This window comes from Phlebotomus papatasi, chromosome 1 (assembly GCF_024763615.1).
Source record: "Phlebotomus papatasi isolate M1 chromosome 1, Ppap_2.1, whole genome shotgun sequence".
NCBI classification, from domain to species: Eukaryota; Metazoa; Arthropoda; class Insecta; order Diptera; family Psychodidae; genus Phlebotomus; species Phlebotomus papatasi.
This window is the reverse complement of record NC_077222.1, coordinates 57,604,693-57,632,637: the sequence shown is the minus strand read 5'-3', so window position 1 is coordinate 57,632,637 and position 27,945 is coordinate 57,604,693. Positions and strand designations below refer to the sequence as shown.

The window sequence follows — 27,945 nt, the reverse complement described above, 5'->3', positions numbered from 1 at the left end:
TACCACTGAGATTGTCTCTTCGCAGAGAATGTAAAATCAATACCACATTCATATAAGATGACCAGCTGTAATATGGACAGGGAGCCTCCCTTTTCGTCACGTGAATCAACCGCAATTGTAAACAATCCACAGAGTAAACAGGAATCCCTTCAGAGCCGGTCATTCATCATGAGACACTCTCATTGCGCTAAACAATAAATTTCTTTGTGCATCAGTAAAACTTTCGCCAAAAGCGCGCATTATCTAACACACAAAAAGCTATCGATTTTGTGATTTATTAGGCGTTGAATATTGCTAAAATGCCTTTTTCCCACTCAAACAGAAATTGAGCTTTACTAAAACAGGGAGCAAATTTCAAATGCTAAAATGTTAAACGAGTAATTTAATTATACTCTAAACTAGATTAATAGTATAGTTGCATATCGCTTCACCTTGTACTTCATTCCATGAAGTGTCGCGAGATAATTATTCAACAACGGTTTTTATTGCTCAAATTGGCTCGAACTCAAAGATAAAGCAATATCAAATATCAATCACTTTAGTTTGATATAAAAGGGATTATATTTTAGTAACAATGTATTAAATTTAATAAGCTAAGAAAATTTTATTAACTTTGTTCAACCAGTTCGACTACTGTGTGCTAGTGCGTTGGAATCTTGCGGACAAACGGTAAGAGATAGCGAAAAAGGGGTTTTAAGAGAGACTTCATAAGTCGACCCTAAAATTCTACTAGAATCACAAAGATCTTCATGTTACCCCAAAATTTTTAATACTCTTTTATAATCAATTTTTGAATTTGGTCGAAAATTTCTGATTTTTTCCCTATTTTAATTCCTTTTTATAATATTTTCTAAAAAAATGAAATTTTTCATTGCTTATTAATTTTGTGGAAAACTTGATTGAATCAGAATGATAAATATTGCAATGAATATATAGATGATTTACTTACTCTAATTAAATAGTTTGCATAATATTCTTTCAGAGACACCCCACTTCAGCTCCGGTCTCCGGTCTCCTTTAATGATAAGACCAATTCTAAATTTGTCTGAGATTTGTAATTTTTTTCCAAAAAATCTTTTTTCCAATATCGTATCAAAGTGACGATTTAATGATTTCCCACATCAAATTAGTAGATCTGAATAAATTCTGCTCTAACCTTAGAAGAATACTACGGAAGGGACACTCAAACAAAAATTCTTTTATTGTACAAAATGATTTTCCTTAAATAGGATGAAAGGAACACCTGACCTATTGACACTCTACTCTGTTCCATTTGGAATACGAAATTTGAACAGTTATCCCTATCGAAAATTTTACATTAATGAAAAAACGCCATATTACTTACACAATAGGGGTCTCGAAGAGGTGTTCATTCGACCCTAGTATAGGTTAAAATGCGGTATTTTGGAATCATGTCTCATTTGGATAATTAATTCTTGATACATAATACACAACTTCAACTAAGTGTTTTCCTTTTATTCATTCATGTTCAACCACTGCTTATCCCTATCAGGGTCGCAGGCCTATGACACCCAGGTTAACACCCCACGCCTGTCGGACCTCCGCTACTTTAGGAAGGTGTTTGCGGTCGACCCCAAGGCACTCAAAGGCATGACCTAGAATTTAATTTAGTCACTTTGTCTAGGGCCTGCCACGAGGGCGACGTGCTTAATGGCTTGCATAGTTTTTTCGGAGAATCTTTCTACATTCACGCGCTGAACATTACCATACCAATGAAGTGCTGATCTTTGAACTCTTATTTTTCTAGTCCAAAAAATGCCTCTGGTTAACTTAATCTTTGGAAAATTTTTACACAATTTTAATTCAGTGTGGAATTTCTGGACAAGATGCTTTTTGGGACATACCTACCCTATAAATATTTGTTTTCTTATTATTTTTAGTCTAATCAATCTAAAGTTAATAGTCAATCTTCAGTGCGGTCAATTTTGCAGATGTCAACACAGAGTTTTTTTCAATTTTCAGAAGTTTTTTTTTCGATTTGAGCCACTTTACAAATAAAATTTAAGCAAAATTTTTGTTAAAGAGTGAAATTTTGATCTTCTCCCTGAAGGTTAATAAATCAGGCTCATTGACATTTATTTTCATAAATAGCAACTTCTCTTCGTCCCGAAATGCAATTCTTACTTCTTTACATTTTTTGCGGTTTTGTATAAAAAATGATGAATTTTTCAACATTTTTCGGTAAAAATCTTATTCTGGATAGTGCTGCTAAAGTGTCCTGAAATATCACACGATACACTATGCTTCAATTTTCCAGGAAAAGTCTGAAAAGATTGCACTAACGTTATCAGCTGAAATTCTACCAGTACTTAAATCCAATCCTTAATATTCATTTCAAAAGCATTTTTTTATGCCCAAATTCACAGTTCGGTTCGATTAATGAGATATGGAAACTTTGTATTTTACATTTCGTATTTTACATATTCATATTGCACATTTCGTATTGAGGAAACTTCGTATTCTAGTACATTTCCTATTTTACCATTTCGTCTTTCATAAATTTTGTACAAAAATTGAACAGGCGCTACTGATAACTTTCCAAAGCACAAAAAAATTCCCTTAGCCTCAACAGGCGCTACTGATAACTCCCAAAAACACAGAAAATTTCCCTTAGCCCCAAACAGGCAATACTGATAGAGCTTGAAGTTCGACTTTAAAGTCAGACCCGAGGCGCATAGCGCCCTTAATCCCATAAAACTGCAATTCTATTATTTTATTAGTTGATATATTTTTGTAAAATGTATGGCAGACGAAATGTTCAATTTTTGTACAAAATGTTTGAAAGACGAAATGTGAAATGGTAAAATACTAAATGTACTAGAATACGAAGTTTCCGCAATACGAAAATGTAAAATACGAAGTTTCCGCAAACCCGATTAAGTGCAGAATCACATTGACAATAAAATGCTCGCCGTAGCCTCACCGTATTTCGTTAATTTACGCATTTTCATTGCAATATTTACGCAAATTTTCCATTACCGTATTACCTTATCTCATACTTGGTTGTCACTAGGTAAAAATAATATAAGAAAATTGAAGAAATAAAACGAAAATTCGATAAACGGTGCGCAAAAAACTGTAAGAAAAATTAATCGTATAGTTTGTTTTTGCTCAACGTTTATCTCATTTTCGTTTTATTTCTTACATTTTCTTATATTAGGGTCAAAAGAATACCTATTGGCACTTTAAGAAGAACTTGCGCCATGACCTATTGGCACTCTATTTTGTACCATTTGCGATTTGAAATTTAAATATATATCCTTATAGGAAAAGTTAGATTAATAAAAAAAACGTCATATTATTTGCATTTTATTAGATACATTAAATAAATTTCAATATTTTGACGAAATTGCCAATGGGTCTTCCCTGCCGAACAGATGTTCCTTCGACCCTATTTTCACGTAGTGCCACCGAGTATGAGATAAGGTAATACGATAACCAATAATTTGGGTAAGAATTGCAATGAAAATGCGTAAATTAACGAAATACGGTGAGCATTTTACTGTCAATGTGATTCTGCCCTAATAGTTACTGAGTGTCTGCAAATTGCGAAATTCAAACTTCTATAATTCTTTTGTTGTTTTTTTTTTTAATTGTTTCTCGAAGGTCCTGAATGTCCTTGTAGTGCCAAAGATACTAAGGTTAACTCATCTTTTCTGCAAGTTTTTATCAATTTGTTGTCTACTCTTTTGATACCCACAAGAAAAAGAACCTCTTCCTTTACTTAGTTTACTTGCCCTTTCCGTGATTTTCTTCCAAGGCTGTGTCTCAAGAACACGATGTTTTGTATCATAAATTGAACCGATAAAACAACTTTATTAGCTAAATAACTAATGTGAAACTATTTTTTAAGTCAATCACAATCTCAAGCATTCCGCGAAGTATTAATTTGATCACACATTTTTCTCTATCACATGCATTCATTCAAAAACATTTTTGAGATAAAATTTTGTTTTAATATATATTTAGATTATACAGAAAAATACACTTCACATAATATTCCCCGTCTTTGGCTTTAGAGCAAATAATAAAATTAATTAAAACACAGTTAAAATTGAGACATCAATATCCCGTGTTTTCTCTATACAAAACACACCACACACCTTTACATTAGAATCAATACCAACGTGAATTAGAATTGAATTACAAAATTTAGATCAATACAATTAAAGGCAGATGATATCAATTCAATTATTTGAATAATGACAATCCGCCTTGGCTGGTGTTTGGAATAAAAAAAAACATAAGTGTTTGGTTACTCTTTTTTAATGTTCTACTAAATGCAAAATATTTTGGGAATATTCTTTGTAGAAAAAAACAAAACATTTTTTTTGGAATGTGCAATGAGAATTTTGTGGTTATTCTTATCAAGAATCAAAGTGATAAGTTGATTCTTCGATAGGACGATTTTTTTTTTGTTAAGTAAATTATGGCAACTATATAATCATTTTTATTACAAATGCAGAAATATACTTGGTTTTCTTTTCTTTCTAAAAATTAGTCGTTAGTTCTATTTTGCAATTTGCTTTTTTTTCTTACTACAATTAAATGTGTTATTATTCAACATTTTGTTGTGGCAAAGAGTAAGGGCATATTTTTAGGAAGTCCTATATTTCTCTTATCAAACACTCCAATATGTTTCTCTTTAGAAATTTATCATAAACCCCAATTCTTTACATAATATCTCTTCGAGTAAACATTGAAAAATTTGAGAGAATAGTGGAGTTATTTCTTCAAACAAGTGAGGAGAGATCATTGAAAGAGTGATAATAAAAATGTAAAAATTTTTTGGAAGAAAAACTCCAACTATCTCTTCATATATTTCTTTTTAGCAATACAAAAAGCTTTATTTTGACTAAAATCAAAAGTTCCTATAGCAATAAAAGAGATAAACTCGAAATATCAATTGATATGTTTTGAAATCCTCATTTCACTTCGAAATCTCAACTAAAGCAAAACTGGAGCATTGATAAGAGAAATATTTGCCCCCAGATTTATCACCATATTAATAATAATGTCACTGGTAATTATATCTTGGAGGTAAATGTATACAAATCGCTCAATTGGTTGCCTTCTCATCCTTCTTTCCCATACCCGAGATCTTGGACTTCATGAACTTGGCATTCACCTCAGCTGTCGTCTCAAGATAAACATTCTTCATCAGAGCTTTAGTTTTCTCCATGAGGCCATCAATATCTTTAGTTGTCATGCCCACAGTGGAGATTGGAGGTAGTGTTGTAATAATAACTTCTCCATTGTCAAACACCTTTCGCTTGCTATCGAGGAAATGAGTGTAGGAGCTAAAGATAACAGGAAGGATTGGCAATTGTTCAGAAATTGCAATGTGAAAGGCGCCCTTTTTGAAAGCATGAATATCATTGGTATTGCGCCGTGTTCCCTCAGGAAAAATCCACAACTTAACCCTATCTTTCTTCAGATAATCACCCACGCTATTGAGTATCATGCGTGATTTATCACTAGAATTCCGATTAATATATATCAAACCTCCCAGCCAGGCTGACAAACCAAAAGGCCACGCATAGAAGAGCTCCCTCTTGGCCACAACTGTACACTTATCCATGACATCCCAAATGTCCAGCATTCCCAGGATATCCAAGGATGTCTGATGATTGGCCACAATCACAAATGGTTTGTCCTGACTCATGTACTCTTCCCCACGAAGGGTCCATTTGATGCCGATTATCTTGGAAATGGGTCTGCAGAATAACCCGCCAATTCTAGAAATAAAACATAATATTTTCGCATTTTAATTGTAACAATCAAAAATTTACTTAAATTAAAATATATTATTATGTAAAAAATGTTGAAATGTGTTATGAATTTCAAATTCTCATAGCTTTCGGCACACATTTTTTAAATTGCAGGAAAATTTCATAAAGTTGAAATGCTCGTCCCTTTCTTTCTCAAACGTTTTTGTAATTGTCTATCCCACTCTTTTTCATTCCTCTTCTTCTTCTTCTTTTGAACGTCAGGATAAATTCAATTTAGTTGAGTTGAATTTTGAGCGCGATGTTAATTTTGATTTGATGAAATTTTCCTAATTCAAAAGGTGTGCCGAAGGTTTAAAAATGTATTTTATAGTCTTTCTGCTGATACATTCATGAAGTTGGTATGTTTCATGAAATGAGATTTTGTGAAAAGCGTTATGCCCTAGAAACACTTACGACTTAAGCCGACAGGCGACTTAGTGGAAAATGTTGGAAATGCACTTTTACCATTACTTCTAATATAATTACGCTAAGCCGTCTCTCGGCTAATCCTCATGTCTGTCAAGGCCCTTAGGGTAAATGTCCTAATTCAAAACCATTTACAGACGCTTTAACTTTGACAGAAAATTCAACACATTAAGTTCAATTCTTTTTTGAACACAATTACATAAATTTGCTCCTTAACTCTTCTAGAATGTTACTGTTTAGTGAAAATTCTTTAAATATATCATGAAAACTTCTTAAATACAAGAAAAATGCACAAGTGCAAAATGCTGCCATTGGAAACAAATTAATCCAAATGGAGACAAGGGAAATTTTCTAATTGGAAACAAACAATGTAATGTCCTGGACACACTTACGACTAAAGTCCAGAGACGACTGAGCTCGTTTATAGCCAAGTCAATTCCTGACACACTACAAATGAGGCTTAGTATTCACTGGTATCCACAAAACATAACTTTCCTGGGTTTTTATGCAGATATTTCTACTGAAATGCACTAGTAGTCCTTTGAAAATGAAACTACTTTTAAATTTACTTCACAATTCACGTATAATAACAAGAATTATTCACTAGAATCGACTAAATTGGCTTAAGTCGCGAGTTAGCTTCCACCTCACAAATAATTGTAATTACAGTAGAGTCTCTCAAATCTGAATCTCTCAAATTCGAACGAGTTTGGATTCAAAATGCCAATTGTGGGGTTATGTTAAAAAATTCGTATTCTGAATGAATGAAAATCATATTTATGTGCTTCTTCTTAAATGTTTACATACATTATGATAGTATAAAATGAAAAGGAAGTATGTTACCGCAAAGACTTGTGAGAATGTTCCTGAATTTGATTGAAAGTACAATTTAATCTCACATAAATTTCGTTAGTTTTGAAAAAATCGTTCGAATTTGGGAGGTCAGAAATGTCAAAAATACCCCCCGAGCGTTCGAATTTAGGAGACTCTGCTGTAACAATAATTATTGAACGTGTACTGAGACATGATATTACAAATAGTTTCATTTTCAGAGGAGTATTAGTGCATTTCAGTAGAAATATCTGCATAAAAAACCACGAAAGTTATGTTTTGTGGATACCAGTGAATGCTAATCCTCATTTGTAGTGTGTCAGGAACTGACTTGGCTATGAACTAGCTTAGTCGTCTCTGGACTTTAGTAGTAAGTGTGTCTAGGCCTTAAGTAAAACCGCGACGAAAAGCTTCGAAAACCTTGTAAAGTTGCTGTTGAGTGCAGAATTTGTTCTTATTCCTGGTCTTTTCTCCTTTCTCATCTAAAACAATAAGAAAATCTCTCCAAAAAAAAAATCATATTTCCGGTGTTTCCTATTGAATCATTTGCAGACACTTCAGAAAAACACTTTTTGTTCACGAAATAGGTAATTATTTCATTTGAAAACTTCACGTACCGTTAACAATAAAGATTAACAATTAATTTAACTAAAAATAGTCAGAAATATGACATAAATGTTGAACAAAACGAATAAACAACAGTCACTTTATTGCGTTTTTCATTGGAAAACATGGTCGATCGATGAAAAATTCGATGGTGAAAAGATTACACTTTTAATTTTTCTGAGAAATTAACAAATTAAAATTTGTGAATATGAATGGATTTTCGCTTTATTTGGAGCAAAATTAGCTAAATAAAGAAAATGTGGTATAGAAAATATATAATTATAATAATTTAGTACTGTATTTATCAAAAAAAACAATGACGTTTCCATTTAAAGTAGCGAAAAATTTCCATTTGGAGCAGGTTTTGAATTAGCTTAATTTACCCTAGTTAAAAAAAACTATTTTTAGGGACACAAGGGGTTATAGAGATCTGATATTTGTCTCTATGGGTCAGCTTAAACCTTCATGAGTTCCTCTGCATACAGGGCATTTTATTTAGGGCCATTATGCACTGTACATTCCTCCACTCTATCTAAACTATACCAAGGCGGTCCTCCAGCTGTATTATATATATCTTAGCTTTTGTATGCCTGAAGTAAACACACAGTGCCGTTTCTATATTACGGCAAACCAGAGCCTTGGTCGGATCAGTTGTAGTGAATGTGCATTTGTATTGACAGATCTCTTCTATACCGAACTCGTTTCCGTTGCCAACCTCTCTTGTTAGGCGGCTTATTTTCATTATCAATATATTGGCATTATTTTTTCGTTCATTCTATTCATTCACTGTAATAATTCGAACCATTTTTTAAGATTTTTCTCTGACTAAACTGGATATTTTTTTAACAGATTTATAATATTTTATTGCCCTTTTTTTTAATTTTTTACTGACTTTTAATATTTAAGTGACTATTTTTAATTTTTCACTTACCAAATTAAAATATTTCTACTGAAAGATTTAAATTTTTGCTAATTAAATTTTATTTTTTCCCTCTAATATCTTTGCGTTTGTTTCCTTTTCCCTTGCAATGCGTAATGAGAAAACCCAGTGATTAGTCCAAATAAGGTTATGGGAGCTAAAATTCTCACAAAACAAATAAAATCAGGGAATAGTTAATAAACACTTAGATTCGGTTATGCTATGATCGTTTCTAAAGATTGATTCAGAGAATGACCTTGGATTGATGTATCTGAAATCACGAACTTGTAGCCACCCATTAGTATTTAACTTTTGGCAAAAACCACATGCTGATAACTCTTTCCGTTCTCTCTCTAATAGCGTTTGTATAATAGTATAACTGTTACACGAGTGCACGGACGTATTACATAATACAATTATGCCAAATAGTTACAGAATTTAAATTTCTTATGGCCTCTACACACTAGAGAAATTTATGTCAATATATTACAATTTTTCCTAGACGACCGTGTAGTAGGACTGTTGAGCATGGAGGAGTTCGAGGGAGCAAGCCCGTCCTGACGAAGACTCTTCAAAGCCAACGGTACCAACCACTGTTCACCTGGGGTGGTAATTTTGAGGGGTGCTGTAATGATGGCTAACTTCAAGTTACAATATCGCTATAGTTCCGCTAGGTGGATTTAAGAGTGCTCAACGAGTTATTCCGAAGGCACAATCGAATCGGCTCCTCAGTCGGTCTTCACCAGTGAAGCGAGGAGGACGCTGGATTCGTGACCTTCTTGGAATGAGCAATGTGCTCTAGCATATTCTGATGTGGAGCCTGTAGCATTTGTGCTACAAGCGTAGGCTATTTGCTTAAATAATGAACACAAATTTGTCTAGTAAGTAGGGACCATACATTAAATCCTTACAATCACCATTTGTTTATATAGTGTAACTAACTGAGAAAAGAACTTGTCATATAGAACTCAAAATAGAAGAGAAAATAAAGAAAAATATTATCAAAATCGACGCGGTGTCAAATTTTTGCAAAGAGAGAGAAGAGCAACAAGATGTATATCTACCTTAGTTGGACTATTTTGCCTACTTTATTGATGGACTAAAGGAACTAAAAGTACTCTTCTGGGAGCGTTTTAAATGTCAATGATGCAGTAATAAATAATCTAGAATTATCATCTTTGTATTTAATATAAAATAGATATCAATAGGTTAAATTAAACAGGATTTTTGTTATTTATATATTTAAAAAAAAATTGTGACCTAAAACTAATTAAGCTAAAACAGTTATTTATGAATATAGAATTCCAAATATAGGAGAAGGCGGGGAACTTTATGCGTTTAGTAAGTGTCATTAATATACAGGAATTATACCACAAATTTTTAGTTATCTAATAAACAAATTAAATAAAAAATGATTTATTTAGCACGAAAGTTTAAATTCATTTAAAAAAAGTAATGAAAGATAATTAAATCTCATGTTCTGCCCCACTTATCCCTATAGCCTATAGACATTAAAACATTACCAAAAATGCTGTTTAAATGCAAATTTTTCTAGTGTAAAATGCTCTGCAAAACGATCAATATTAATTTACTCATCGTTAAGTCTATTAGCTTGTCTTGCATGTTGTAATGTTCCCACGTTTCAAAACATTCTTGCAATGTTACAAAAAAAAAGCATAAAAATTTTTGGACCTCACTAAATAAAACAGAAATTATATCAATAATCTTAATTTAAATTGCAAATTTCATTTAAATCACAAGCAATTGCTATGTAACTTTCTTAATGAGAAAAATCATATTATCGAGATTCTTTAGAATAAATTGAGGTTTACAGTTTAAAAAAAAATGAACGAGACATTAATCCAAAACCGCTTTGGCGGGCAATTGCAACATGTAATTTGATTCTAAATACGACCTTGGCACAAAGCAACTGTACCTACTCCATATATTGCAAATTGTCGCTGAAATTGAAAGATCCAAATAATTTTGTCGTCACTGAAATAGCAGGTAAATCTGTTACAGATTCATATGACTACATTCACTTGATCCAAACCACTCAATCATTATTTTATGGTCAATCAGAACGCCAATTGAAGATGTTTATGTGTTAAATTGGGCCGCAATTATATCACATAAAAAATTGCCAAGAGTTCACAGAAAAAAAAGCTTATCGAGTTATTGGAAAAAGTAACATAAAAAATTTCCAAATAGTGATAAGATGTCTTTGTGAAAATTGAAGGCAAGCAATTATAATTCAAGTATTCTTCTTTCTTTTCCTTTTATCATCCATTTCTACGTAATGAGAGCAGAGTACAACTTTTCGACGTGATGATATTGTGAAAAGTTTAGACGATGTGGTTAGCTGAGTTTTAGCTTTATCATAATATCCCGGATTAATAAGTTTGACTTAAATCATCTGGCCTTTACACCTTGCACCCTAACTAGAAGATGATTAACACACCTTTTATCAAACAAAACAAACAATAATGCAATTCATTTTTTCTCGGAAATGGAATTAAAAAAAAACTCTTTTGACTTTTCTTTTCAATAAAAAAGAGTTGATAAGAGGATTTCCCGTACAATTGAAGAGATATTGATTATAATGCTATGTTACTATGCAAAAAAATATCTCTAGTGTTATCAAAAATCTTCCAAAATTGAAATCGAGTTAATTAGGCAAAGATCAAACAAAATTTAAATCTTTCTGATAAAACCGTCCCGTCATATAAAACTACTATATTTACTATCGGCGAGTTATTGCGCTTTAAGCTAACTTAAACCACTACAAACAAAGTTCAAGAGCAATGTTTGCCGATAATTCAAAATATTTTCTTTAAACAAACTAACAACATTGTTATCAGTTGCTCGTTGCTTCCTTTGTGGTTTATTTGCAACACCTGCTACAGTTGAAATCATAAAAATTGCAGAATAGGTATGACCAATAAAAAATTTATTGGTATTAAAGTTTTTTTTAATGCAGAATATTGTATAACTTTCAATGCTCGTATACCATAAACAGTAACTTTAACACTTTTATCTGAATATAACTCCTTTGACTAATTACTAATTTGTTAACTAATTTTTACTATAATTCTTAATTATAATTCTCTTTGACTATTACTAATTACCAATTACTCATTTCAGACGTTTTATAAAAAATTACGTCACACTGTTTGTAAGTCTGTTCGTCCAAACGTTACCAAACCTAACCATAAGTAGACCCAAGGACCGTTAACATGTCCCTTAATCTCCCCCCCCTTTTACATCCCTTTTTGGAATTTTTCGAAAACGCGTCGTGTGATTTTTTAAAAATATTTGTATGTTTCAGAGATCGCTTAAGCGAACATTTCGTCCTTGTACAGTACAAAAATACCTTTGAATTATTTCCAATAACGGTTTTTCAAGGTCAAAGTTCAAAAGGCTCAAACAGCGTCCAGAGAATAATTTCGCAACGGAACACTGTCATGTTTGGGGTCGTTAAAGTCTTGGAATTTCTAAAAATACTAAATTGATTCTATAGTTGGTTATATTAACCGGTAGTGAACCGATAATTTCTCTTTGATTGATTTATAAATTGGTTCAAGTCCCCGTTCAATACTGGGTGGAGGCAAGAATTTTTCCTGTCTCTACTTGGATGAAATTTGGAAGTTTGATATCACTAGTTCTAATTGTCGCTTCTCTGTGCACAAACAGAAAAGCTTTTGGGCTTACGTATCAAGCGAACAGGAGCGTGTTGAAAAAGATTCGCAAATTGGTTACAAAACAGTAGGGGAATTCTATCAAGCTCCGCACATACTCTGACTTCGAACATTTCATATTTTTCCCATATATTTCTTTAATGAATCTGAATCTGGCAATATATTTTAATTGCTAGTCTTAAGTCACACATTTCCTGAAAAAATTCGGTCAGATTCATTAAAGAAATATGGGAAATATATGAAATGTTTGAAGCCAGAGTGTGTCCGAAGCCTAAAAGCCATTCTCTAAGCAGTAAAGTATACAATACATTTGAAGTATAGCATCCAAGTTAAGATTTCAAGAATCTCGCAAAGAATACGACGCTTTACCACGGGCGGGATTTGAACTCAAACTGTGAGTCAAGCCGGAGATCTATCCGCCCAAGAGCCAACGGTCTTGCTTATTGCACCACTGCGATCCCCGTCCCTAAACTAATCTGTAAGCAACATAATATAAAGGTATCAAATTTCGGCCACTTCTTTAGTTCCTCAAATTTCCATGAATTCCTAGTTTTTGCATACACTATAAATTACACAATGGAAAAGAGAAAACAAAAAATGTCGTTTCTGCGAACGAGATGATGTGAAAAAGACTGGAAGAATTCGGGAAGAGCAAGGAACTATAAGAATCAAGATGGCCGAAATATTACTCAAAGCTATGGGTATATTTTGATTCATTTTAAAATGTATTAGGAATGATTTTAGAGAAAACAACACTGAGAAAAAAGGGTGCGATTAACTTTTTTTCCTCGTAATTTTAACAATTTTTAGGTGTAAAAATATATCAACATTTTTTAATGTTAATTTTACACCTTTTTAACTGTAAAATTAACATGAAAAAGGGTAACTTTAACCCATAATACACCTATGAAGCATAATATTTACACCGATTTAGGATCAATAATGCAGGGTAAAATTAACATTTCCGGAATGTTATTTTAACTTTTTCGGATTTCTCTTATAGTGAAGGACGATAAACTATATCTACAATGTCCAAGCAACACTTCTTGAAAATTATGATGAATAATTTTTATTTCTCCCTCTGCAAACTAGTGCTGGGGACACTCCTGGAAATGGGACACTCCTTGAAAACAAGTATAACAAAAAATCAATTTGGATTAAAAATATTAAATGTCAAACTTAAGACTTTGCCGCTTACATGCAACTAAGCCGAAATTTGGTACAGTTACCCTATGCTTTAATTCTGTTTAAATATCTTTATGTAATAGTGTCTACACACTAGAAGCAATTTTCGTTAAAAATTGCCTTTTTTAAATCTGGCGTTTCTGTCTACAGGATAGGGAAAATTTTCTTTAAAAAAGCATTTTTTAAAGAAATTTCCTATAGTAGAGGCCATAAAACAACGATCTCAAAATCCAATATTTCATATTGAAATAAATGATAGTTCATATTTGAATGTGTCCCATCTCCTGCATACTTAAATAATATGAAAAGACTTTTAAGTTCTAAAGATTTTCCAAGCTTTTTCAAATAACGTAGAGGAAATGCTCATAATTTTGTCCAGTTTCTTATTTTGGACACTTTGAGGATAACATTGGACACTAAAAATAAATTGATTAAAATGATGGATTTTTATTCCAATATTTGATGAATAATGAATTCTATCTAAATATTTGTTCTTTTTGGAAGATTTTAACACTAAATACGTTAAAATTTGAATATGATTTGAGTAGAAAATGGCTTTGTTGAAAATTCAGTGTGAGCAATTGCTTACGAGAAATATGACAGAACTTCGTGGCTTACTTCAGTCTTATTTAGTTTTGGTGAAGTACTAACAAAGTTTGTTTGCTGTTTTTGAGTGATATTATTGAATATTCATTGAATATTCTGTTGATTCACGTTACTGATGATTTGTACATTTGACCTGAAGTGAGATTTGCCTTGTGAATTATATTTTTCGTGTGAAAAATGGGAAATTTTTTAAGACATTCACCAGTGAGGTGATGGTTCTTATTTTGGACAGGTGTTTTTCTCACGAAATTTCGTGAAGTTTTAGCTTTTGTGATGACTAGGTTGGACAAATGCCTGGAGAAACAAAGGAGCATCATCTCTACGAAAGAGATGTAGCGAGAAATGCCTTGAAAGGCTCCCAGAAAGGTCAGGGAATGAGCGAATCCGCACGTACTTGGAGTATCGAAGTCAACTCACTTTAATGAATGATATGGAAAGTTTCCGGGCTTCTGTGACATTCTACGTTTCCCTTACATGAACAGGAAGAGGACTTGGTAAGATTGGTTCATCAAATGAAGAACAATGGGCATCCTATTGAGGCGGATTAGCTGTCCAAATTTACAGCCAAGTTGGCCAAATTAATAAACAAGTTGTCCAAAATAAAAGCCAAAGTCACCTCTACATATCAATTCATTTTTAAACGTATTAAAACTAATTTTAATAAAAATAAGACGATCAATAGCTTGCTAAGTTTCTAAACAACCCTTCTGAAAAGAGAGTAACAAGAAATGTCAATTAGTATAGAAAATATCGCACTTCAAACTTGGAACTTCGATGCTTATAAGCAGACTGTCCAAAATTATGTGCACTTCCCCTATACGTGGATGACTTTGCTTTGCACTCCTGCTTTTTATAAGCTTTTCTTTATTCCAGCGCTCTTTAAATAGGACCACGAGGTCACACGGATAGTCTAAAGATCATCCTTAAGTGCTGGATTTAAAGAAAAACTTACGAAAATCGTAGATAAGGGTGTGTTTATGTTCAAGTAATTACATATATATTGCAATGCAATAAACATTTTCTGCCCGAAGTAAGCCTTCGTTCTTTTAATTCATATTTTCTGCATACATCTAAAAAAATATTATGGGTAATAAACAATTAACTCAGTTTAATATTCATTACTTAATATGTTAACTTAACATTTCATTCAGAAATATTAATAAAGTGACAAAAGATTGAAGGAAATGAATAGATTATTCATTATACCGTTTTATCCAGTATGCTGACTTTTGTTTATGTCTTCCAATAAAAAATGTAATGAATATTCATTCTATTTTTTTTTTTAATAATTCAATGAACTCTGTATTATACGTTCATTCTAATTTCATAATTTCAATAAATTTACGAAAAATTCTTAATAACGTTTTGATTACTTGCAAAGTTATTATAAGGTTTTCAATGGGCATAATTAAATAAAATGTAAGTACAAAAGTTTTCGTGATTGAAACTTACGGAAAATTGAAAGCATTTACATAATAATAAAAATTTCTCTTACCTATACGGTTGAGAAAAATATCCTAGAACTTTTAAAATTTCTAGATACACAAAATATCCACTTAATCAACAGCTTCTTTTTATTTTGGTCCAGAAAAGAGTTATACTAGCGTAAAACAAGGGGAGTGGAAAAAAAGTCATAAAAGATATGTTTTTTTTTTCAAAGATTAGTTATTTGTTTTTTTTTAATAATTACGTTTCCAAAGTGACGAACGAACGTGCATATCCGGTTTTGTCTCCCATGGAAAATTCCCACCACTTTTTGGAAAACTCATAGAACTACAACACTAAAAATTTAATCCACTTGCATAATATCGATTTACAGAAAAATGAATTTACTTTTTTTAATTCAAGCTTATCAAGTCAAAGCATCAATTCACAATTTGTACTAAATATTCTTTGTCGAAAACCCTAAATCGATGTCTATATTATAGATTTAATAGATGAGATTGTTAAGAATCTCATCTAATAAAGATTGTTATTTATGACCCCTTTCATTCTCTCTGTACAGTTCAAACAATAATAAAATAATTGTTACTCATATCAATCAAAAAAATAAAAACTCTGTTGTATGCAAATTATTTGTTTTATCACAAAAGTTAATATTTTATGCTTCTTCTACAGCGCAATATTTTATTTTTAAATCGATTACCAATTAAATATTTCATGACCCTTATAAACCCGGAAATACAAATAAATTACTTTCATTTATAATCATGAAATGGAAAATATTACATTTTGAAATATTGTCAGTCATTAAACATGTATTTCCAAAATTTAATGGACTATGTACTATTGAATTTATTTCTATACAGGCTACAAAAATACTTGTGTATCCTTGACTCCTAAAAATCATTTTGATTGATTTTCTCTCTCTGAAATTGAATTCTTTCATAATGCATGAACTAATCTCGGCCAAACACCTGTTAAAGCCAAGTGGCATTATTAAAAAAATCAAGTCCACAATTGAAAATTGCAGAGACTGCATTTTAAGTGTGGCTATTCCTTCTTTGGGGTGTCCAAGAAAACTATACGTGATCCACAGCGCACAGTTACCTCTTCAGTAACATTGACTTTACTAAGTGAGTAAGGAAATTATGCATTGTGCTCTTAATCGCATAATTCATGGCAACAATTCATTCACCAAAGCGACAATTGATATTACTTTTGCTTTCAAAGTTGCATAATATCGAAAGGTGTGCATGTGCACTGATCGGCCCACCCGGCCAGACTGATAATGTCTAATCAGCAAATCTAATCAGAAGAAGGATTTTTATTTTGAATTTTAATTTTGCGAGACGTTTGTCTACAGATATCATTAATAGGGGAGAGGAGGACATTTCAGTCGTACATGACCATCAAAATTGCAAAATTTTGGAAAAATAAATAAATACTTATTGAAAATGAGCTGCATATATTTTCAAATAGCCAATATCGAAGAGAAACTGACTAGACTTATGTAGTTAGCTTGAATATGGTTCATAAATTTTTGAAAATAAGTTTTTAAAAAAATTCTTAAGTTGCTTGAATGCTTCACTTTCCCCTAAATCCAGCACATTAATTTCCATTGTTAGAAATCAAAAAAAAAAAAAAAACAATATCTATAATCCCACGATTTTACGATATCTGCAATGTCTCACTCTCGCATACCCCCAGGGGGTCATATGTTGACACGATTTTGCGATTCTTTTACGTAATACTTTTTTATTTTTAATATTTTCGTCTTTTAAATTCAAAATATTATTTTTGAATATTTAGTTGGTTTTCCGAGACTGCCAGCTCGTTTACAAGGTATATTTCTTAATAAATATAGCCCTACAACTCAAAGTATCCCAAATTTCCCCTATAGACAAAATTAAAAACTAGATTAGCAAGAATCTACAGTTAGTTTACGAAATTCAAAATAATTTAAATCGAATTTGACGATCTAGGACGCAAATCGAAGGCCCCACAGCTTTCTATTTTTTTTTTTTTGAAGGACCAACGTCAAAGGTACTAAAGTCACAAAACTCAATTTTAAAAACCTACATAACCGGAAAATTATCTCGATTTCCCGTGAATCTATTCTTAAATTTGAATTGAATTAAATTTTATTATCATCTCTGTTTTCGATCCCACCATTGCCGGTCTTATATATTACTGTCACGACTATCACACATCGTGAGACATTTTTGTCAAAATAGAGCATTTCGATAGGGTGTAAACAATTTTCTTCAATAATCCAAATATAAACGAAAACTTGTTATGTTACGTGGACGCTACTCGTCAAACTAGGAAAAAGTTATCTTACTTGCAACAGTTATAATAATAAACTTCTTGTCTTTTCTATGTTTTCTGCTCGAACTCTAGAGAAGAGTATTATAATCCCTTGATATTTCGAATCCGTAACCCCAAAGAAGGTACTTTATTTTATAATTTTGGAAATCTGAAGTTTCGAGTTTTTTTTGACGTCACGCTGTTTGTCGGTCTATTCATCCGGTCGCTATCACGCCTAGAAACCAAACGGTTACAAATCGAGACATAGGGTCTTCCCCGTAAGTCGACCCTGGAACCATTTATATGCCCCTAATGACCCTAATATTTCTCCAATCCTTCTCCTTCGAAGGATTCAAAACCATGTTTTTTGGGATCGTTCGAAAATAAGTCGCGCGATTTTTTTCATTTTTGAATTAGTCTTAGAGGTTATCTATATGGATATTTTGTCCATATACGGACATACCGCTAAATCATTTCTAACAACGTTTTTTTAAGGTCAAAGGTTAAAAAGGGTCTAGGGAGACTTTCTCAGTTAAATAGAATTACGTTTGAGATCATTGGAAAGGTCTTGGAATTTCTTATAAGACTGAACCTCCAATCGGTTCTGAACCGGTAATGAACCGAAAAGTAATTTTCATCTGAAAATCAGTTTTATTACTCCTACTATTTTGAATATTTTACAAAACTGTGTTGTTAATATGTAAATTGTATATGATGCGAAAACACTTAGTTTGGAGGTATAGAAATTATCGAAATTATGTCACGAAATCGAGCATTTCGCAAAGCATGGGACGCTTTGCCACCCATTTTTTCATCAAACGCTATGTTTATATTTACAAACAGAATAATAATAAAAATAGTAATGATAATAATTGCTTGCGCAATGTTTTTTTTTTAGAAGAGATATGAATTTTCTCAACCTAGATGGGATTATCAGTCTCATATTCCTTAAAATCAAATACCAAAGTTCATTTGCTACATTTAAACTTTAATACCTTGGGTTTATAGACTCAAAAAAAAAATCCTGATATGTCAAGAGCATTCATACTCAGGGCATTTGTATCATGTGGATGAATACCATTTGGTTTACAAATAAAAAAAACCCTTAATTTCATATACAGTTAAACCTTTCAAATTACACAAAGATCTAACAAACACAAATCATTTTTCAAATATGTATTAATATGTACAGTAGACTCTCTCTCAATCGGGCATATGGGGTAAAAAGTCATCCAAATTATCGAAAGATCCGGGCAACAAAGTCATTGTAAATTCCACAAAAAGCATTCAATTATAAAGAATAACGATGAAACAAGGGAAACCACAGCGAATTTGAAGAAATTTACTTTAAAATTAAACGCGAAAATTGTCAACAAAATTTTGTGCCCGATTGAAAAAGAGAAGATTGAGCGGGAATCTACTGTATCTACAGAATTTAATTATGAATAAAAAAATAAGAGAAACGCGTGATCAAATTGTTGTGAATTCGATCCTCTTACAAGGGAGGTCATCGAGTCATCAAATTCAGATTGGCTTCATATTGAGAACATAGACGCGGATAGGGATCATAAGGATCGTGTCATACTCAAAAAGTGCTAAATTTTTTTTTCCTTTGCAAAAAAAGCAATCAAAGGATTCCATTAAATGTTAATGATAAAGAAAGTTCTATAGAGCCAGCAGGAGCAGTCGTGGCGCAGTGGGCTAGCGGACGGTGTTTACAACGCAAAGGTCTCGAGTTCGATTCTTGCTTTGTGCCGCCTTATTGTTTTTTTTTCTTCTATTATTTTTTTATCTGTTTTTTTTGTCGGATTTTTTTTTCATTGACCGTAATTTTTCCTTAGTGTATCTATATTTGCTTTGCACTGTAATATACTCCTAATATGAATGTTTAACTAAAGTAAGTGTCTTAAAAGTTCTTCAACGCGTCTGCTTGTTTTAATTTTTTTTTAAGGAATAGAAATTAAGAATTCATCCATATACGGTCTTATTGGTCCTAGATATACATAGCGTTATTTTTATTTGCTTTTTTAAATCACTTGCCTAAGCAATGTGTCTTGCAAAATACATCAATAAATCTATGTACAAAGCGATAGAGAATTATTATAATTAGCAATCTGCACAAAATCAAGATATGTTGAATTTTGTTATATTTGAAAATTCAATTCAATATTGTTTTGAAAAAGTTTATTGGGAGCTTTTGCCTAAATTGATTGTGAGTCATACTTTAATTCGGTGTGCTCATTGTGAACATTGTCCTCTGTTTTAATAATTTCTTTACAAAAGTCCTCAATGCACAAATTAGTTTAATAACTAATTAGTGCATGTGGATTTCTGTAAAGAAATGATTAAAACAGAATGTACAGTCACAATGTGCACATCGAATAAAAGATATGCTTTCACAATCAGTTTGAGAGCAAGTTTCCAAATAAACTTTTGTAAAACAGTATTGACTTGGATTTTCAAATTCTTCGGACCTCTCATCAACATATCCTGATTTGTGCCATGCATATTTGAAACTGCATTTAAAACTTTCTGCAGACAATTGATTAAAAATGAGTGAGTGTTTTTTAAATTCTCTATCTCTTGTGCATAGATTTATTGATGTATTTTGCAAGACACATTGCTTAGGCAAGTGATTTAAAAAAGTAAATAAAAATAACGCTATGTATATCTAGGACCAATAAGACCGTATATGGATGAATTCTTAATTTCTATTCCTTAAAAAAAAATTAAAACAAGCAGACGCGTTGAAGAACTTTTAAGACACTTACTTTAGTTAAACATTCATATTAGGAGTATATTACAGTGTAAAGCAAATATAGATACACTAAGGAAAAATTACGGTCAATGAAAAAAAAATCCGACAAAAAAAAAAACAGATAAAAAAATAATAGAAGAAAAAAAACAATAAGGCGGCACAAAGCAAGAATCGAACTCGAGACCTTTGCGTTGTAAACACCGTCCGCTAGCCCACTGCGCCACGACTGCTCCTGCTGGCTCTATAGAACTTTCTTTATCATTAACATTTTATGGAATCCTTTGATTGCTTTTTTTTGCAAAGGAAAAAAAAATTTAGCACTTTTTGAGTATGACACGATCCTTATGATCCCTATCCGCGTCTATGTTCTCAATATGAAGCCAATCTGAATTTGATGACTCGATGACCTCCCTTGTTAGACCTAATGGCTCTGGCACACCTTTTCAATTAGAAAAATTTCATAAAGTCAAAATTCATATCTTTGTCTTTCTTAAAAGTTTAGCATATGTCTGTCCTACTCTTTTGCACACTTCTTCTTCTTCTTCTTTTGAACATCACACCAAATTAAATTTAGTTCGGTCCAATTTTGAGACCGAAAGAGCGAGACAGACTTATGCAAATCGTTTGAAAGAGAAAGGGACACGCATTTTGATTTCATGAAATTATACTGATCTAAACGATCTGTCGAAGGCTTAATGGCTCCGGCACACCTTTTAGATCAGGAAAATTTCCTAAAGTTGAAATTAGAATCTTTTTCTTTCTTAAAAGTTTTGCATATGACTATTTCATTCTTTCGTACTCTTCTTCTTCCTTTAAATATCACAACAAAATCAATTTAGCTCAATCAAATTTGGAGTGTGAAAGAATGAGACAGACATACGCAAAACGTGTAAGAAAGAAAGGGATTCAGATTTCGGCTTCGTGAAATTTTCCTGATCTAAAAGATGTGTCGAAGGCTTAAGAATTTACTTTCGCGACCGTTTTATAGAATGTTTTCATTTTGAAAGATTTGACCTAAAGGCAGAAAGTATGTATAAGTACAGCTGGAGCATAAATGCAAAAGAGTTGGTATTCATTGTGGGGGAGTGATAAGGAATGCTGGTGTGAATGTCAGTGGATAAATAAATTATGAATAATATGATAATGAAGAAAGGCGTCTAAATTTGTACAATCCACCGGATGTGGACAATTGAGTTTTAATTTCACTTAAGATGAGCAATTGCAGCGTAAAGTGAATTTAGAAGATACACATACAAGCGCTCTTAGAAGCTGTTTATAGACGCAGAATGCATTATGTGGTGTGTTTTAAATAAATAAAGACGACTCCAGGCTCCCAAACACATTCAAAAATCTTTCTGCTTAGTTGCCATTCGTACTTTTGTTTTGTTTAGAGAATTTGAGACATTTATTTGATATAAAATGTATTTTGTGCTAAATCTATTGATCCAATGAACCAATAACCTATTTTCTACGCTGCGTAAAATATACCGTGTAGAATAATAAACATAATGGGTTAAGGGATGAAAATGGATTAGGGGTTGGTTGATGGGTTAACGAGGTGAATGTCATTGAAGGGCTTTTTTTCCCTGCATTTCATGGGCAAAAAAAAACGTAATTTTTCAGTACTCACTTTAAATTCCGGACATTCCAGGGTCTACACAGGAATACTGGGATTAGAATTATGCTATTTATTGTGATTCCCAGGCCGTAAACAAAAAATTTAGTGTAGTATCGAAATGCCGCAGAGCTCTCGTACAAAATTGGTAGGAGAAGCAAAAGGGCTAAGATAATTAATTGAAAATACGACGTCATCGTTCACTTTTTCACCTAATCACAACCACCAATGGACTAAAGCGGCATATAAATAGTATCTTCTTGTACTTTTCTACTTTCAAAAAACCACCCGAATTTTGCTAAGAAAATAGAAAAGAAAAATCGAAGCACTGCGCTTGCCGGATCAACGTCAACTGAACGGAGCGTAATTTTTCGTATTTCTATCGAGCGCAAGAAGCTGTACAAATTCACGGTGTACTTGGAGAAACTTTTCAATTGCATTGTGTCTTGGCTAAAACTGTGAGTTTAGAGGGGAGATTATGCTGTGAGTAATCACAGGTTAAAATTGCAGTGTGCCACAGTGGGAAAGAAGAAGAAGAAAAATATGGCTCTTTTTCGTGGTGCAAAATTGGCTCTTAATCTGGCCAGGACGAATCCTGCCAGCATGATTGTCCCAGTGCGAAACCGTGAGTATATTCGGCACTTTTTGCACACACAAAATCAATCAAATTCGTCCAGACTGCTGAGTTTTGAAGCAGTTTATTTTGAGGCTGTGTTTACGTAATTTTGTTGTCATTTTGACGGATTGTCCGTGCTTCTTGCAGACTGGAACAAGGATTTCAAGCCGGGCAAGTATCCCGAGACAGAGGCTGAGCGCCTGGCTGCTGCAAAGAAATACAACATGCACCCGGATGAGTACCAACCGTACCCGGACGATGGTGAGGGATACGGAGATTATCCCAAATTGCCTGACGAGCCAGTGGAAATGAAGGATCCCTACTATCCCTACGACTTCCCAGAGCTCAAAAGGAACTTCAATGAACCCGTAAGCACAGAACTTAAAGGCTTCAGTCCAATTTTTCAACACTAACGCTCCATATTCTTCCAGGTTCACATAGAGTACACTCTCTGGAGTGAGGATCGCTTTGGCTACTCAGAAAAGCCCCGATTCTCCCTGAAATACCAATTTCTCATGTTCACTGGTGTCTTGGCAGCATGCTTTGGCATCTACTACTTCCTGGAGGACTACAAGGTCTTCAGACCAGTGGTACCCAAGCAATTGCCAGGTGATGGAAAAGTTCATTACACCTTTGAATCCAAGTAGTCAATGGGATTTTGTGAATTAGGAAGAAAAACCCTCTGTTAATAAATAAAATCTTTAAATTTTCTTTTTGATAAATATCGGACATAGAAGACATTTAGTGTTCCTTTAAGCTTTAAAAGTTGTTCATTTTTTTTAACTCTTAACCCTCTGCTGAACATATTCGAGTGCATCCCGGAGTATTTGCTTCTCTCCAATGCGAAATTGCAGCAAAATGTTGCGAATGTGCCCAAGTTTGGGGCCACTCTGAAGTGCCAAATCCTCCTCCAGTGTCGTAGGGAAAGATCTGAGAAGGAGAGTTAGACGAGTCTCGAGGAATTTCCATGTTTTTATCTCCAAAGCGGTCTCCAAGGCACAGTCAGCATGAAGAAGATCCGTGGCTTTGTCACTAGACAGCCAGTGATCCAGTTGTTCCTTGTTCATATTGAACACACGCACAAATCCCAGCAATTCAGGTGAGATGAATTGAGGTGCCGGCAGGAGATTCAATTCTCCTGACACCACAATTCCAAGTGCCTTCAGCAATTCTGATCTCTCATTCACCAGCTGATCCATTGAGCTCAGCCCCAAACGAATAGGGACAGTATCGTGCTCATTTTTAGGATAAACAAATCTGCAAAAGAAAAACGAATAAATGCAGGCAGTTGTTATAAGAAATTCATATGAAGCATATGCTTCATGTTAATTTCTTAAGACCACACATATGCAATGGAAAGGGCACATCATTTTTATGAATCTTATTTTCAGTTTGCATGATTCAGAGCTCTATTCTGCGAATAAAGATAAAGATAAAGTTTCAAAATAAAGATTTTAAAAATTTCAAGATTTGGCATTCTGCGATCTTGGATAAAAAGTCGAAGAAACGCAAAATTAAAAATTTCAATATCCAAACTGTCACTTGTACCGTCAGTTTGGCACTATTTAGTCAACCAAGTCGATTTCTTGGTAGGAGTAGGGTGGAATCACCAGTTCTCGCCAGTGCCCCACTTCTCGCCACTTACATTGAAATCGGTATTTTTCGCAATTTATGAAATAAATGAGTCGCAATTTTTTTGTATTGTTTCTGCTTCTACGCATAGAATCGAAAAATAATAATTATTCGTTTTGGATTCACGATTTTGATCACTTTTTAGAGCAATATTTTAAGCAAGTGCATCGAATCCAACATCTCTTACCAAATGTACTAAGTGTCGTCAAATTTTCATCAGGCCAAAAATACCTATTTGGGTAAATAATTTGTCTATTGAATATTTAATTGCACTTGTGGAATACATAAAATTTGTACTTAGTCAATTAATATTTCATTTTACATAATTTTTGTATAAAAATGAGGCATGGCGAGAAGTGGTAATATTCTGGAATTGATTTTACCACCTGTCGCCATATCTTTTCAATAGGCGACGCTAACTTCACTTCGTACATTCTCAGTTGTCAAATCTGCATTGTTTACTTTCTGCAAAAGCCCCATAATTTGATTTCTCAAATAAAAGTGAAGAAACATCATTTAAAGAGAGTAATAATAAAGTGATCACAAGGAAAGAGAAATGGTGAATGTATTCTTTTCATAGCATTGCCTAAAATAACCGAGTGTGGTTCTTTTCAAGTGGGTGGCGAGAAGTGGTTACAAATTTTACAAAACTGGCGAAAAGTGGTAAAAAGTGGCGACGAAATGGTTATTTTTGCATTATTAATAAAAATCAGTTTTTTAAGTAGTCCAGCGTTATGTTCTAGGATTATTGCTTTCACGTATCTAGAGCCAATACATCTAAGTAACTTTGTGTCAAATTTGACTTATCTTGTAACAAGGATTCAAAAGTTATGATTAAATGAATTTAATTTTTTCCTAAACATGGCGATAGCCGGTTATTCCACCCTAGGAGATATTTTTTCTAGTTAATTTTCACGACAAGGAGTGGAAATTTTCTTTTAAAATTGTGGTGGACGAGGAAAATCTTTCAGGTCGTATGAAATAGCTTACATTACAAAATTGACAATTTTAAGCGCAAAAATCCTGGAAATAATTTCACTTTTCATACACTTTTAGGTACTTTGAGAAAAAATACAGTGCCCGCTTTGTAATCCGGATGATTAGGAGACAATATGACAGATGTCCGCTTCGTAATCCGGATGTATTTTTTGAATTTGTTCAACGTCTCGAAAATATAATACAACTTTTTTTTTCTAGAATTAGAATAAAAGTTTTAAAGAATCTTAAAAGGACATAATTAGAGAATTCTATGCTCTTAACTTCATTTAATAGACAAAAACATCACAGGATAATTCATTTTCATTGCTTTAACACACATGCATACATGACCTCAAAATGATTTTAAATGTAACCGTTCATAACTCGTCCGGATTACGCTGATCCGGATTAAAGAGCGGGCACTGTATTTCCGGAACAAAAAGAGCTTGAAATTGATTGAACACCAAGAAATCAGAGGGAATGTTTTATAAATTTAAGACGATTGGATTAAAGTACAGAAACCCCGTATTTCATGTTCAATTGTTTTTAATGAAGATTTTTGAGTGCACTTTTCACAAAATTTCTTAGATGGATTCACCGGATTAAGAATCAGGAAACATCTGGCAGCAAAACAGAGTTAGTTAGTCAAAAATTAAAATTTTGACTAACTACATACTGAGATGCGAGGGATCCCTTCAACTTCAAGTCAGTCATAGAGAACCCAGATAACTCTCAGCTACCGGTTCATCACTGTCATTGTCATTAGATCGAAAAATAATTATCACTGTGTTATAAAACGTATGAGGTTCTAGGCGAGGAAATTCCTCTAGATCCTAAACCTGAAGTTTCGGCACATAAAGTACCTGTAACAATAACGAGGGCTAGGATTGTGTAGAAAGAAGACAATCATAAAAAAAGCAAACTGGACGTTCTTAGAAAAAGTCTAGCCGGACTCATTCAAATAAAAACGGAACGCCAGGAGAAGAGAAAGTGCGATGATTGAATGAGAAAAGCTTGGGAATTCTTTGGCGAGCCCTACCTTTAACAATTTCTAAAAATAAGAAATGGATACATAAGGGTACAAAGGATCATTTCTCGCTAATACCAACGATTTTAACTGCTTGAACTCCAAGAAAGAGCAGTTTCCACAATCTTTGTTGAACTATAAGATTTAGAGAATAAATTCAGTTCAGATTTTTAATTCATCAAAATTTTCCCTTCTTCTGTTGTCTTCTTTTGTTGAAATAAAAAAAATAAAGTTGTATTTATTGTGTTCCTAGTGTATTAGCGTATTAGCCTTGTTATACTGCCTCTGCATCCTTAAATTTTCTAATAAATTAAAAGATCTTCCATGGCTTTAATGCTTTTCAAACGAGTTTCAAAACGCAAATCGACTCCGTTATCCGGCTGACGTGGGGACAAAATGACATTTTGGTTTTTTGAATCTGGTCAACGTTTTTTATATTTTCTTCTGTGGGAATTTCTTTTCCGTCGAAAAACAACAGAATTTTTCTTTGTGGTGTGTTTATGTTTCAATTTGTAGCACGATTGTGTGTCAAAAACTTTGATAAAATGAAAATAACACATATTAATTCACTCTGGACAAACTGCATGTTTCGTAAAAAATCGTTTTACATCAACCGTCAGCGTTTGGCAGCTGTCACCCGGATAACGATACCGGATAACGAAGAGCCGTGTGTAAAGATTTCAAAGCACCTCGAGACCACCTTTGAAATCTTTATGAAAAATAAAGAATATTAAGGTTGGAATCACCTTGAAATCTTGGGCGCAGAATACCAAATCTTGAAATACAATAGAGTCTCTCAAATCTGAATCTCTCTCGAACGTCGTTTGGATTCAAAATGTCAATTGTGAGGTTATGTTAGAAAGTTCGTATTCTTGGTGAATGAAAATCATATTTGTGCTTCTTCCTGAATGTTTACATACATTATGGTCGTATAAAATGAAGAGGAAGTATGTTACCACTAAGACTTGCGAGAAAGTACGGGAATTTGATTCATACAATTTAATCTCGCACAAATTTCGTTAGCTTTGAAAAAATCGTTCGAATTTGGGAGGTCAGAAATGTCAAAAATACCCCCCGAGCGTTCGAGGCTCTACCTACTGTATTTTTATCCAAGCTAAAATTAAAGATATTTGACAGCTTTATTTTGAAATCTTGTTTGTAGAATACCAAATCTTCATATTTATCTTTATCTTTATTCGCAGAATAGAACCCTCAGTTTCTTTGATATTTATTTGAAAAGAAAATGTACAAAACTTTTCCTATCACTTTGTAAGAACAACAAAATTTTCTATTTTATAGTGTCTACACAAGGCAATTTTCGTTAAACATTGCCTTTTTTAAATTTATATTTTTGCTTACAATAAATAGAGGAAATTTTCTTTAAAAAAATGCCTTTAAAGCGGTCTCCAGAAGACTTGAAGTTTAGCCTAATTCATTCTGTAAGTTATTTTCCGGTTAAGTAAGATTTTCGTCTTTTCTGATCATCCCGGGTGATGTTACCAATTT

At 33.0% G+C, this 27,945-nt stretch overlaps 4 protein-coding genes across 4 annotated transcripts in view; 1 reads left to right on the top strand and 3 right to left on the bottom strand.

Annotated features, from left to right (window-relative positions):
• Nucleotides 1–27,945, bottom strand: part of LOC129808738 (Kv channel-interacting protein 1) — a 303,848-nt gene that overhangs the window by 200,931 nt on the left and 74,972 nt on the right. The window lies entirely within an intron of this gene.
• LOC129808666 (1-acyl-sn-glycerol-3-phosphate acyltransferase alpha) lies at nucleotides 3,955–22,562 on the bottom strand. The gene is made up of 2 exons (XM_055858441.1): nucleotides 22,202–22,562; nucleotides 3,955–5,759 (listed from the first exon to the last, which is right to left on the bottom strand). Exons 1-2 carry the CDS (start codon nucleotides 22,381–22,383, stop codon nucleotides 5,081–5,083), a joined length of 861 nt encoding a protein of 286 aa, XP_055714416.1. The 5' UTR covers nucleotides 22,384–22,562; the 3' UTR covers nucleotides 3,955–5,080.
• LOC129808792 (NADH dehydrogenase [ubiquinone] 1 beta subcomplex subunit 8, mitochondrial) lies at nucleotides 22,684–23,531 on the top strand. Its single transcript, XM_055858653.1, has 3 exons — nucleotides 22,684–22,811; nucleotides 22,950–23,170; nucleotides 23,234–23,531. The coding sequence occupies exons 1-3, from the start codon at nucleotides 22,730–22,732 to the stop codon at nucleotides 23,447–23,449; spliced, it is 519 nt and encodes a 172-aa protein (XP_055714628.1). The 5' UTR covers nucleotides 22,684–22,729; the 3' UTR covers nucleotides 23,450–23,531.
• Nucleotides 23,488–27,945, bottom strand: part of LOC129808259 (actin-histidine N-methyltransferase) — a 34,109-nt gene continuing 29,651 nt past the window's right edge. The window contains exon 3 of the mRNA XM_055858095.1: nucleotides 23,488–24,059. Coding sequence (XP_055714070.1) covers nucleotides 23,582–24,059 — 478 coding nt within the window. The 3' untranslated portion in view covers nucleotides 23,488–23,581. The remainder of the gene's footprint in view (nucleotides 24,060–27,945) is intronic.

Coding starts and splice junctions, on each gene's coding strand:
- LOC129808666 (XM_055858441.1), bottom strand. CDS start 22,383: ATGACGTCGTATTTTCAATTAATTATCTTAGCCCTTTTGCTTCTCCTA. Junction 5,760..22,201: donor TGGAATGTCCGGAATTTAAA/GTGAGTACTGAA, acceptor TTTTATTTCTAG/AATTGGCGGGTTATTCTGCA.
- LOC129808792 (XM_055858653.1), top strand. CDS start 22,730: ATGGCTCTTTTTCGTGGTGCAAAATTGGCTCTTAATCTGGCCAGGACG. Junction 22,812..22,949: donor GATTGTCCCAGTGCGAAACC/GTGAGTATATTC, acceptor TGCTTCTTGCAG/ACTGGAACAAGGATTTCAAG. Junction 23,171..23,233: donor AAAGGAACTTCAATGAACCC/GTAAGCACAGAA, acceptor ATATTCTTCCAG/GTTCACATAGAGTACACTCT.